The 13,991-nt window shown below is 41.4% G+C and overlaps 1 protein-coding gene across 1 annotated transcript; it reads left to right on the top strand.

Moving 5' to 3' along the window:
* Positions 1–1,756: 1,756 nt before the first annotated feature.
* Positions 1,757–12,769, top strand: LOC119735784. Its single transcript, XM_038209715.1, has 3 exons — positions 1,757–2,168; positions 5,525–5,627; positions 5,751–12,769. Exon 3 carries the CDS (start codon positions 5,812–5,814, stop codon positions 9,565–9,567), a length of 3,756 nt encoding a protein of 1,251 aa, XP_038065643.1. The 5' UTR covers positions 1,757–2,168; positions 5,525–5,627; positions 5,751–5,811; the 3' UTR covers positions 9,568–12,769.
* Positions 12,770–13,991: the final 1,222 nt, after the last annotated feature.

The following is a 13,991-nucleotide window of genomic DNA, read 5'->3' as shown; positions in this document are numbered from 1 at the left end:
GATGGGAGACATCGGTCATCAGGGAAACATTTTCATGTCTCCCTAATGTCACAGCCCCCCTTTAGAGGCAAAATGTTGCTGTCATTTTTAAAATAAAAGAAAAAGTAAAATTAACATCAATATATAGGATCATGAAAGCATCAAAGTGAAAACCGATCACAACTGCCGGCTTGAAAGGTTAATGTGGGACAATACTATGGCTCTTTTTTAAATGATTACAAAATGGTTAACAGATGGGTTGTTTCTGTTTCGGTTGCAGGCCCGGATTACCCAAATAGGCCCAGAAGGCACTGTGCCAATAGGGCCTACGAAAAATTCGGGGCCTATAAACAATTTGGGCGCCTACGAAAACACCGCGGTGTGCCATAAAACACATAAATAGGCCTACCACACACATAGTGTGTATTTGCCAGCAATTGGGGACCCCTATTGTCCCTCTTTTGTTTGTACTTTTTAGAAAGACCTCCCATCATGTTTTACACGATCGCCAAATTGGGGACCTTCGGGAATTGGAGACCCTATTGTCCTCTATTGTTCAACGTCCCCTATTGAATGTGGAACAAACTCTCACACACTGAGATTTGTTTATGGTGCAAATCGAAAATTTTCTATTGCTCCTCTTATCTTTTCCTTTGTTTATACTCTTACTTTTTTGCAACAACTCTCATTGGTTTTGTACACGTTTTCTAATCGAGGTCGTTCTCGATTTGGTTCGTGTCCTCAATTCATCGATGATGTTGCACGTGTGTGTCCTCGATTTACACCATAAACACGCACACCCACACATACACAGAGAAACGTTTTTAAAAAGGTTTAGGGTCTCTTAACCATTATTGCTTCGTCCTCCGGATGGGGCGTAAATTAAGTCGTAGGTCCCGTGTGCTGTGTAATGCAATGCACGTCGCTAAGAGAAGGGGTTTGCCCCGGTGTTTCTGGCCTCCTGTTAAACTTCCACGCGGAGTATTTAGGAGAAGAACCAACCAAGAACGAAGAATACAGATTGTTAATATTTCTGGCCACTGACAGAAACACGTCCGCCTGACACTACCTTCGCGTCATCAAAAACTCGTCTATATAGTGCCCGCCGATATGCAGCCAACAAGTACATGTAACCTGTTTTAGTTGAGTGCCCTGCTGCGGAATACTCCCTGAAAGCCACTTCAACTTGTATCTCGAACTAGGCCTACTGGTGGGCTTGGCCTGTATTTGACCATCCCATAAACTGGTTCGTCTCGGATTCGCCTAATTTAGGTAAACAGACGATATTAATTGTCCTCTCAACAAAATTAATAACGAATTAGGAAGATGGGTTGAATAATTAAGAAAGATCATGATCGTGTAGAATTTATAGTGGAATGCACTTTTTCTGCGAGTTATGTGAACCCACGCTTTAATCTTGTGGGTTCCAATCCACGAAATACGCGGTCACAATCGAAAACACAAAAAAATTGGACAGAAAAAGTGACGCCTGGTTGCGCTCAAGAGCAAAGCGGCATAGCAATTTGTTTTTTACTGGAAAGTAAAGATTACGACCTCTAGGACAATTTTCTTTTCAATTTTACCAGAGATAGTCGTATCTTTTATTTTATATTCCCCCCAAAACATTTTTAAAATAAATAACCAACTCAGGCTAAACCGTTGGCCAATCCCCGGGCCCAGATTTCAATGTAGCCCTCCCCCGTCTCTTTTTGCGAAATAGGCCCACAAATGGGTTTTTTTGTGTGAACGAATCTACAGAGTTGGAAGCCACAAATGTTCGATCTCCAGAAATATTTCTACAATCGGTCCCAAGGATAGGACCTCTTATTCAAAATTACCTGTGGGATAACAAAACATTAAAGAGCCCATGCGCAGGAATTTACAGGTTTTTGGGAGTTTGCACCCTGTATTGGCCAACATTTTAATTCCGCCCCCTGGTTCTGAGAACTGCAATAACTGAAATCTGTCTCTTTGGAGACACCGTACAATGACTCTCTGGCGGGAAACTATTGAGGGCGTTTGTAATAATAACAACGAAAGTTCATGAAGTTTGTTCAACTTTGTTGGGCTATTTGTTAAATCATGGAGCTATAGTTATTCCCTGACTGTGAAGCCACTCTTGTTAAGTTGTTCTTCCCGATGTTTGCATTCTTTTCAGGACCATAATAAACAATGTATTTGGAGCACGGGTAAGATACTAGTATAAATATGATGGGTTTAAAAAAAAATAGTATTAGGGCCTAGCTTGAGTAACTCCAGCTGACATGTTCCATATTATTCATTCACATGTGAATGAATATGGAACATGTCAGCTGGAGTTACTCAAGCTAATTAGGGCCTATTATTAATTTGACTGTACTCTGTAGACTGTAGTCTGTACTGCAGTCGTTTTCCTAGTTCCGGATTTTTCCTTGTTCCGGATCGCTTCAAATAAAAACCTAGCCCCACAAATGTGGCCAATTTACTGGACTACCTCCGTAAACATAGGCCACACATCCACCATGTACAAAAACATGTCGAACTTTGTCAAATTTTGATTTTCACATTTCCCTAGGGCTTAATTTGTAGGTTGTTTTTGCTTAAGTTAAGAAGCATAAGCACCCTCTTTATAATAGGCCAATCAGAAAGTGCTGCCTTTTTCAGATGTCTATTTTTCGTGAAATTTCCAGATTCGTTTGCACACGTTTGAAATTTCATGAAAATTAGACATCCGGAAAAGGCAGCACTTTCTGATTAGCCTATAAAGAGGGTGAGTATGCTTCTCAAGCAAACAAAACTACAAACTAAGCCTAAATCATGAAAATCAAAATTTGACAAAGTTCGACATGTTTTTGTACATGGTGGAAGTGTGGCCTATGTTTACGGAGGTAGTCCAGTAAATTGGCCACATTTATTGGGCTAATAAAAACCTAGCCTACCTCTTTTGTTATAGTCTCCAATATTTTTTTTGTGACGAAGTGCACTTTGAAAAGGAAAATGAAACCTTCTTGATACACAAAGATCTTTAGGATAAAATCTTTAGAAAAGGAATTTTGGCGAGATTTCTGACTCTCCTTGACATGTTTGGACTGTTTGAAGAAAATCAAGGGAGCTGCAAATCGACGATAAATGTTCTCCTCGGTACATCACTTGCACTGTGCGATTTCGAATATTTTGTTCATACACTAGTGTGATTATAAAAGAAATGTGCACATAATCAATTTTGGGCGATAGTGAAGTATAGGGCCCCTGTTTTGTTTTGATCAAATTCCAGTATGTATCATGGTTGACTTAATTATTTGAACAGAAAGTATGATGTGTACAATGCTTTCCCTCTTGAACTTGGATGATGAAATCACCACTGAGCATAAGCTTCCTGGCTTTGGGTGACATATCTTCGGCTGTGTTTCATTTTTGGGTAGTATTCATGACTAACTACAGACTCTATGCACAAGTTAGTACCCTGGTTGCAAATGGAGAGTAGCGAGAAACCACTGGGAGCAACATTTGAACGCAGTGCCTACGGCGCCTGACTCATGTGAAGATGTTATGGGCTGTGTGCGCAAACGAGAGAGGGCGCTTTCTGACCACTTGTGAGAGCCCAGTGAGAGGACGGTACACTGTACACATCGGGTGCGCACTGGTATGCGCACGTACATGTATAGCAAAGTACACAGGGCTACTTTTAATCTGAATATGTACAAACACATCTCGTCTCTTCGCGTGAGCTTCAGGCACCATCAGCAGGTTTGGTTATGAATGAAACGGAACTTTAGTGCAAGATCAGATCTTGATCATTTGCCTCAATTTACAAAATTAAAAAGGCATCCTAAAGCCATCCAACCTAATGGCATGCTAAAGCAATGCCATGAAATCTAACAATAGAATGACAGCTAAAATCGTTGGTTTGAGTGATTATCCACAAATTCATGAATTTAATCTCAAATTACTAAAATTTGAAAATTGGCATACACCCCATACACCCTAGTCCGAAATTTGGGACTCTCAATACTGTGTATGAGAGTCCCAAAACTTAAGACAGTAAAAACATGCAACACAATTATATGAACATAGACTGGCACACCAAACAACCAGTCCAAAGGGGTCTTTAATGCATCAATCAATTGTGTCAAAAGAAGCATCTTGTACCCAGTCGCTATTTCTACACATGTCCACAGTTATGCCACCAGACTACTGAAAGGTAAATCTTCTCAAAAAGTTGGACATGTGTCAGTCTAGTCTTGGACTTCAAATTAAAATCACTTGGTTTCACACTCGGGTGCAAAATGTTGAAGAAAAGTCTCCTTTCAATTAATACCTCAAATCACGGTGAAACACTGAGAACCTATTGGAGAATTTTGTAGGCTAAAGAGTGAGTTAAGTTGACCTGATGTTGTTTTGCATGTTTTTTACATACAGGGTCCCAGTCTGCATACACTACATTATGTATTTAATCCCAAATTGTAAAAAATATGAATATTGGCATACACCGCATAAACCCATCTACTGCCTTATCGTTAACAAACAATGTACATTTGTAGCCTACAATTCTTGCACTGTGTTGTGCAATACTCCTTCAAAACCTTAGTGCATTATTGTGTACAGAACCATTTCAAAGTCCAAATTATATTTCATATTGTGTAGTTTATGATATAAATACTGCATGACAAATTATAGGGTGTTTCAGCATTTTACCGCCAGCTGGCTTGGAACATTGTAAGAGCTTCATTGTACATGTACATGTAGTCTCATTGTAGAATTGTGATCATTTTTTTCTCCAATGTTATGGTGAGATTTTGAACAAGTTTTTCTGTAGGCCAGGTAATGTTGTACTGTGCGCCAAGTGTATGTTTCGAATTGCATTTAAAGGTTGGCACCACCCCGGAATTGCCTATTTTTAACTTTTAATTTTACATTGTTAACTTACTGTATTTCAAAAAGTCAAAGATAATCCACTGTTTAACCACATATTATGAATAACACCTATAGAGAAATGATGAGGAGTCCTTTTAGTGCACACCTGATGCAGCAGCTATTTTATGAATTTTCTTAGCATAATTTCAGCAGCAAATGAGCTTTAATGATGGCATTTATACCAGAACCACACATCAATCAATATTATCAAATAATGGCTAAAATTTAATTCAATTATTTGCGGTGTTTTATGGATTCCCCTATGGCTAATCAAAACATCTTTAACCCTAACCTCACCTAAAGCTACAAAAATACTACTGAGTAGTAACCTGTAGTATGCATTTCTTTCCGTACAAGTGTGCACAACACATGTAGTATTCTGTAGTATTTGGTCCTTGACCCCAAAGAGCGGCCCTTAGGACGTTAGGGTTAAAAGCCTCAATTTAACAAACATTACCACGAGCTACCAATTACTTGTTTGATACAGAGTAGGTGAAAAGAACACAATTTCTTTTAATGTACTTGGAGTACACTGAGAAGCTGTGAGTTTATGTAGTGTCATTGTATCTACATGTAGGAGAGATATGCATTGAGTGTTGTCCTTGCGACTTTGCTTTATCAGGATCCGCTTATTTTGTCACCTTTCATTCAGGGTCGTCAACAAAAAGTGAAATCTCACATATAAGAGCAGTGGAGTGATGAAGCAAAAGTTTTGGAGAAATTTCCCACTTGTATGAAATCCACCGACATTCAAGGTAAGAATTCAGTTTACAAGTCAACTAAAACGTACCACTGTTGTACAAGACAAGTGTGGGTAGTACCGCTAGTGATGCAGCGGTTGTGGTACATGAGTGTTTCTCGATTTGTCTTATTTTCAGTGGTGTAAGTTGCGGGCTTCTTGAGATTGTTGCAGACCACGTCTGCTCAGCATCTGATAGCATGGCAGAAGGTGGTCACGAATTAGACGAAGATCTAACTGAGGTCCAGTTAGCTGTTGTGAGTGTGAGGTACGACTGCGGTACATCAGTCCGAGGGGAGTTCTCTCAAGATTCGAAGGGTACTGTCCCTGCAGAAGATGGAAATGATGATCTAGGAGATGTGGTAGAAAAGACCTTTGAAGGAAGTAGCGACAACACGATGGATGAGCTTGATCTGGATGATTGCGTCGAGGATGGTGGTGAAGATGAATGTGGTGTTGATGAGGAGGAGAAAGATTATGTAGATGATGGTTATAATGAAGACTTTATTGAAATAAACACATTCCAAAATGACGAAGTAAAATTGAAAAGGGACAATGCAGAAAGAGTGAAAAAGAGAACGAAAAAGAAGAAACATCGAAGTGAAAGAGGTGCCCAGAACCAGTTTCTGAGTTCAATAGCGATGCATAGTGATACTGCCCCTCAAGTTGTACAGTTAGAAGTGAGTAGGCCCTGCCCTGTCCCATCATTAGTAGAGCTGTGCCTCCAAAAAGGTGTTCGAAGGGTTGTAGTTTCTGACTTGACACAACCCTGCCAAATTGCCCCAGGCATAAGGGCCCTCTTGAAAGCACACAATAATCAATACAAATTGGAGCAAGTCCAGTTGAAGTGGGTATTAGAAGCCCTGAAGCATGCTGAGGTATATGTCAAACACCACACGTTGCAATTCATGAACAAACACGGGAAAAAATCAGAGTTCTTTGTAAGGGACTGTCGTTCATTGTGTTCTTGTGATGCAGACGTCCGAGTAGATGCTTGGGAATTGAATGATGAAACTAAGAGCAATGCTTGTATAGCTGTCTTTGCTGCAGGCTATGATTACAGTGATTGGCCAATCATTGCACTGGCGCATTGCATTAACATTCTGCTTCCTACCTACCTATCTGAAGATGGAACAAACAACACCAAGACATCCATCATTAGAGTCAAGCGATTCCTTAACAAGCACTCCTCAACGTTAGTAACCCATTGTTTTAATACTGCCTTAGCGTATGTCTGGTGGTGTAGAGGAAAGGTCGATAAGGCTAAGAGAGCCTTGTTGGACATTTCTGACCACATACCATCGGGTAATGAAGTGAGATTGCAGCCCGAGCCGAAGAAAAATTTCAGATCCCATACTCTGTTTGACCAGCAGAAAGCTCTTTGTCATAACGAAATAGGCAGGATGTTTTCTCAGTTTGATGACCCTGATGCAGCTGTGCAGTTCTTCCGACATGCAGTTGAGGTAATCAATGAAGGCTCTTCAGTGGCTCGTGACAGGTTGGTCTTACAGTCATGTGCCCTGAGTGCTGCAGCTTACGACCAAGGTCAAATGGATCAGTCTCATGCCAACAAGGCTGCTGCATTCTGGGATCATGTGACAGATGATCCAATTTGCGATGAAGGTCTGCTTCAGGCTGCTGTAGAATCATTCATACGTTGTCATGCAGGATTCTCAGTTTGCGAAACAAACGCATCCCTGCCCCTTGGTGGGAAGTACGAATCTTGGTTATGGGAAGCTAACTCTCGGATCAAGAAGGCAGTTGGTAAGGGGCCACAGCTGTATCTTCATCAGTCGTTGGTTCTTGCTATGTTGGGTGAGAACAAATTGGCAGAAAAAGCATATCAAGACTACGTGGAACAGTACGTTCACAAGACTGATATCTTCATAGACCAGGACGCTGGTCCGATGCCAGGCAGTGGGGCATGTGCGGCGTCCAGCACGCTTAAGTACCAGCCGTGGTGGGTGCTTCTGGAATGGATGGCTACCAAAGCAAATTTGGATGATTCAAGGTTTCCTAGGCCCATTCAAATGTTGCCAATCATTTGGCGTAGAATATTAAGGCACGAATCCTACACAGAGTGCGTGGAGAAAAATGTCTGTGAAGTTCAGGGGCAGCCACTCAACCTTCACCTGACACACGATGGTTATCTGACTGGTGCATTCATGCACAATCTTCCTCCTTGGAAGGCTGTCTTGCTGAATCCCTATACTGGGAACATCTGTGTTCCAGACCAACATCGTCAACATGAATTACAGGAGTGGGGCAAGGAAGAATTATGCGCGCCCTGTTCCGAATTCGGTCTTAACTATTCCATTCCCATTCCGATTCTGTTGTACCATGACGCTGCGAATGAAACCGTGGTTACATTGATGAATGTGGCCAGTAACGCAAATTTCAGACAAAAATTAATTGCATTTAATGTTGGCGATGGAACGTGTCCAAGGATTGCCAACATAGCCTCTACATTGATCTACTCAAAAGGGAGAGTGACAGTCAAGCTTAATCTTCGGCAGTTGGTTCTGGAGGCAAGACGCAAGAACATCCTACAGCAAGTGAAAGACCTGACTCCAAGTGTTGACATAAATGCTTTGCAAGACGTTGTTGATGTTCTTGATTTCTGTTGTCGGAGGGGCCTGCAGATCAACTTTGCACTCGCGAAAGAAATGATAGGTGGCAAAAAGAAAGAATTTATGGAGACTGTTCAACAGCAGATGGGCGTGAAAGTAAATGGTGGTACGTCAAAGGTCAAGGGTGGTCCAAAAAAGGAGAGTGCGAATTCAGGTCAAACGCCACGTCATCAGGCCCTTCAGCTTCAAAAGATTTTGTATGTTGGCGAGTCAACGGTCGTTTTGTGTTTGTACACTGGCGCGAATCCACCGGAAGCAGAACATGATTGTCCCTTAAATCAGGACACCCTCGTTTTCCTGGACTGCAGCAGTCCCGAGGCCTTTAGGAATCCAGTGATACATTGTCCTCACTTGCCCCATTTAGAATGGGAATTGCCAGCCCAACACAACTGCTGGACGTCGAAGTTATGTAAGCAGAATGTCATTTTCTTCTATGCTAACAGCGAAGCTATAGTAATATTCGACGAATTTGGAAGCATCATTCACAAGGAAAAGATTCACCGGTGTCGATACAACTACAGGGCTTGTTCGGGATGTACTCTTCTTGGTTGTGAACCGGGGCTAAGACCAGAGCAGACATCCTTGAGGGTATTGGATGCTAAGAGCATGCAAAAGCTTTCAGAGCCACTCAAAGAGGTTGACGACTTCATAGTGGAGCAAAATATGGTGTTCGTCTCTCGGTTGTCCAATGTTTTTGTTTTGGACCCCGTTTCCTTGAAACCTCTTGTTGTACAGAAGCCGACCAAAACAGGCGTTACCCCAGAAGCTAGATCTGACGGCATTTTAATCCAGGGGGAAGCTCGTTCTCTGCGCGTCCTGGCCACTGATATTTTCTCTAAGCCATCGCCTACGAATTGTAACCAGCGAATTGCATGTACAAGGCTGATCTTGGGAGTGGCAAATCATGTTTTGATTCTCGAGAGGCAGAGATCGGTAAACAACTTACCAGGTGATGCTTCGTTTCCAATTGAAGTAGTGGTGGATATTATAGTGCCCGGGGTACCCACAGAAGCTCTTTATATCAGCCACGGGGTGGGTTTCGTTGTCTCAGCATCCATCTTTGACACAAATTATAACCCATTTCATCGAGAAAACCTCTACTGGTTTGACAGGGCCGGTGTTATCATGGGTATCCATCCAATGATTGGTGAAGGTCCGCACAGCTTCACAGCTATCCCTCTCTACACAGACAGAGAGAAGGCTTGCAAGATGGATGCAGCAGGAGTGATGGTAAGAAGGGAAAGACGTTGGCATTTGTTTTTCGCAGATGGATTCGGGGCTCTTTGCTGCATTCGTTTCGATGTTGAGGATCCCGCTTTGTTTTAGCAGCCCACATACACATTAATGATTTGTCTGTCTCTAGAAGTTATCATAAATTTTCTCCATGCGACTTTGTTTGCACGAAATGGAAAGAAAACAAATGCAATACCATTTCTAATAGAAGTGTTGGGTCTGCTGACGAACTTAGTTGGGTAACAGTCTAACAGAAAACAGCACTACGTACATTGTCAATGATGAATAGTTTGTGAGGAATTCATTACTTGATGTCAGTTTGATTGTCACTCGAATTATGGCCATCAGTGGGTTTATCATATCGGCATTTGTGATGCCACATGCTTTCGTTTTCACACCCACACACACTCTTAATTTGTACAGCTTCATATATTTGCTTCTGTTGGTTCTTGGATGATTCTTGTTGTCTGTCCGGGTCGTGCATGGCCGTCACATGACATTTTGAGCATTCACTACAGTTCGCCCAGTCTGGATTCGGGCAGGTTTTCTTCATGCGCCCAGGATTCAGGCGCGCAAAACACATGCCTTTCTTATGGCAAACTTCAGATTTTGCCTTTGAATTCAGTGCGTTGAATTTTTTAAAGTCAAGCACACAGTGATTTGACCCTTTTCCACAAACATGGTGCCTGGACTGCTCTTAAGCAGTAGTTACGGATTTTCTTTCGTTTCCTTTACTGTCGCTGCAAAGACCCTCCTTGCCATGGTTGCTCCTCTGGTTTCGGATTTGGCCACTTGGACTTGTGTCTTGCCCTCTTCATTTCTTTTCTGGTATCTAAGGTCAGCAAAGCGGGGATCATTTTCATTCTTGGAAATTTAGCGAACAATCTTCTCAAAATCCTCCAGTGTGGGTGATCGTTCCTTATTTTCCCTCAGTTTCCCCGCATGCTTGATCCATTTATTGCTGTTAGAGGGTTGTGGGTAGTTTTCAAGCCAAAACCTTTAAGAATTCGGGCCTGTCTTGTCTCCTGCTGCAATTCGGAGAACATCGGTACGTGACGGAGAACATTGGTACGCGAGGCCGATTCAATTTACTTTTCATTGTGGTCTCAGCAGCTGCAGGAATACGGTCTGGAGGCTTCAACGACAACAGCGTGTGTTACCATAGCCGCAATATTTGGTGAAATTTGTGAGCATACATCGGATAACTTCTGTTCATACAGCATCTCGTGTACAGCCTTCGCTGCCTGTAGCTCCACATTTTTCTCGATCTCTTGCTGCTTTCTATTCTGGTTTGCTCTTCTTGTCGCCGTTTTAAACGCTGTATTTCTTCTTCAGCTTCTTGGAGTTGAAGTTGTCTTTGGAGGGTACGCCAGTGCGTTCCTCAAGCTTGTTTTATTCACTTAGGGAAGCAGATCTGGCTGCGAGCTCCGCTTCCTTTGCTTGATTTCTACAGAGCAGCATGGACAGTTTACACTCTTGTTTTCATTGAGGCCATGCTTATATCGGATCGTCCATGAGATGTCAGATGTGGGCTGTTTGTTGCAAAATAGTGCCACTGGCCGAAACACTGTCTTCTGGATGAACTTCCTCTGCATCGGTGGTCAGTCCTACACGGTACACGGTCGCAATCTCAATGCTTTAAAAATCAAGTACGTGTAATTCAAATCCAGATTCACGGAAGAGATGAATTAACCATGGGAGTAGAAACCAACAAGGAAGCGAGATAGACAACGTCTTGCTCATATTAAAACCCCCTCTATCGATGAAAAGTCTATGCGTGGGAGGGGCTTATTGTAATACATGTACAGAGTCTATGCGTAGTAACTTACGCTGCTACATGCTCATTTACCCGACAACAAAATGTCGATTCTGGGCATGAAACACACGCCGAATTTTGATATTTTTAATCACCGTTTTTTTCGTCCTTGCATGGTTACCAATTTAGAGTGTTTTTGCTGCTTCGTAATGCATCATTACAAACTATGTGATCTTATGTAAAGTGCAGTATAAATATATTATTTTGACAAGGTCGTATTCTTTAAGGTAATATTTTCAGTATTTTGTGTGACGACAGAAATGCTTGATAAGCAACCACGTAGTGTGTAGTTTATGGAACAATTCAACACAATAGCGATACAAGATACATACTTTGTAACAGGGGTGTATTGTTAATTATAGCCTAAAACGATTTCAAGAGTAGTTGAACCTTTCATATTCCATTCTTCTTAACACTGGTATTGGGGAATGAAATGTGTATATATTTGGATGTAAAATAAAGTTCACCTTCCACCTATACACAATGTACACTTGACATGGAATTCGTAGTTTTGAAATAAACAATATTCGTCAATTGAGTTTTGGTTCGAGATCTCGGGCATTGCCAATTCAGCAATTGAATGGATTTAAGATAGCTATATGTGTATTTTTATGCTGCCATGTTGGAAATCATTGCCCGTTCTGTAAGGGTCTGTGCAGATGAAGCACCGACAATCAGCCTTGTAAGCCTATGCGCATTGAATTCGTTTGCACAATTTAGTGGCGTCATAGCCCCCCAAAATATACGGGAAACCTGCAGTGTACACGGTAAACTTGCGTACATTAGTCAAACCAATACAAAGTTAGATTGACTGGAACATTGTCACGTACAATATGTCAACGTGTGTGTGTTCGTCACAATCTTTGTTTAATCAAACCTGGGGTGGTTTGCACAATAGTGACCATTGTCGGATTTCTGGCTAAGCCAACATCCTCCCATAAAGACTTCAGCCGTAGTAGGTAATTACGGAAGACAATGCCAGTCCGTTGAAATGGTTATAATTAGTACCCTCCACTGATGGAAGCACTTAAACCTCTACGAACAACGGAACACTGTCGTTTTTATCTGTAGGCCTGATGGGTCATGTAGATTGTAAGAAATTCCGTCAAACTTAAACCATAGGCCTGTAATGACCAGAAGAAGAAAACACATACATTAAATGATAATGTCAGTCGTGACTTTTAAATTAATTGAAATAATTTGCCAACTCAAAATGTATGTAGTTGATATGGCCGTATCACGTATATTGCCAGACATTTTGTCAAATGTAGCCTAGATTATTCCGATGGATAAGTAATTTATAAGATACCTGTACGTGTGGCATACAGTAATAATTGGTGACACAGATGTAAAATTGCTAGCTCTGCTATGCCTAGCATTTGTAGCGGTGGATTGTGATATTTACATTTTGTCCGTAATGCTGCAATTAAAATATCGAAATATGATAATTTGATAAATGAAATAAACTGTAGTCCAGAATTTTACGAGTGCATTATCTAATAACATTTTCCATCCACGCCGACATGTAACTCTGCGTGGCGTCCAAAAAGCGTGAGGGGCGTGACTTAAAGAGGTTGTGGAATGCTCGAAGACATTTCCGTTATTTTTTGGGTATATGTAGCCTAAGGTGTGATGAAATAAAAACGACTATTGTTTCTGTCATGAAATGAGTACAAAGGGTACTTTTGAGAGCTATTTTTCAGGTCCTGTTTCGACCCGAACGTGCAATTTGTGTAAAAGTCGTCGTTGCGGGCAGCAAACAAAACACAGTAAATCGTGACGTAATAAACAGGACTCGTTTATGCTACTCTGCATCGGGAGTCCTGTTTATTACGTCACGATTTACTGTGTTTTGTTTGCTGCCCGCAACGACGACTTTTACACAAATTGCACGTTCGGGTCGAAACAGGCGTGACAGGACTTGAAAAACAGCTCTCAAAAGTACCTTTTGTACTCATTTTATGACAGAAACAATAGTCGTTTTTATTTCATCACAGCTTAGGCTACATATACCCGAAAAATGACGGAAATGTCTTCGAGCATTCCACAACCTCTTTAAGGTTATTAATAAGGTTGCGTTCGAGTCAACCTCGTTCCAAAGGTGTCGAGCAGTACGCTCACACCAGTACCTGCTCTCTCACCCTGGTATTGGATTATTTGCATCCATATCCAAAATTATTGGATGCGTACGCAAATTAGGAACAGTCTGGTGCCTGCCTGTGCTGTACATCAGCGTTTGTTTTTGTATGTGATGTCTGAGAAAAACACAGAATCAATTCGTCGTGGCGTGAATTACGAAAACACGAGTTTTTTTCAGAGCTAAAATGTTACAATCTTATCCAGCCAATAAGCAGTATCACACTCCATATAAATATGAGCATATTGGAAAGGAAGGGATTATTTTTGAGAAAGTGTGTACGTAATAATTACAATGAATGTGAATAAAAACGTAATACACGTTGAAAATAACAACCCCAAGTACGCGCTAGAAATCCATTACCTGCTGATTGCGCTATCGAATCAGGATACAGGAAGCTCCCATCCCAGTGCTTGTTATTGGAAACGAGGTTGAAAATAAAGTTAGCTCTGGTGACGAGGTTGCATTCAAGTAGATGGAATACGAAAAAAGTACAATACTGAGAGATTTATGATACAAACACTTCTTAAGTATTAACGGTATTCGATATTTAACAGTTGTTGA

Source organism: Patiria miniata, unplaced genomic scaffold (genome assembly GCF_015706575.1).
Source record: "Patiria miniata isolate m_02_andy unplaced genomic scaffold, ASM1570657v1 HiC_scaffold_10, whole genome shotgun sequence".
NCBI lineage: Eukaryota > Metazoa > Echinodermata > Asteroidea > Valvatida > Asterinidae > Patiria > Patiria miniata.
Note: the sequence above shows the minus strand (reverse complement) of the source record. Positions and strands in the feature narration are given on the sequence as shown.

Excerpts from the sequence above, each read along its gene's own strand:
- LOC119735784 (XM_038209715.1), top strand. The coding sequence starts at position 5,812 with ATGGCAGAAGGTGGTCACGAATTAGACGAAGATCTAACTGAGGTCCAG.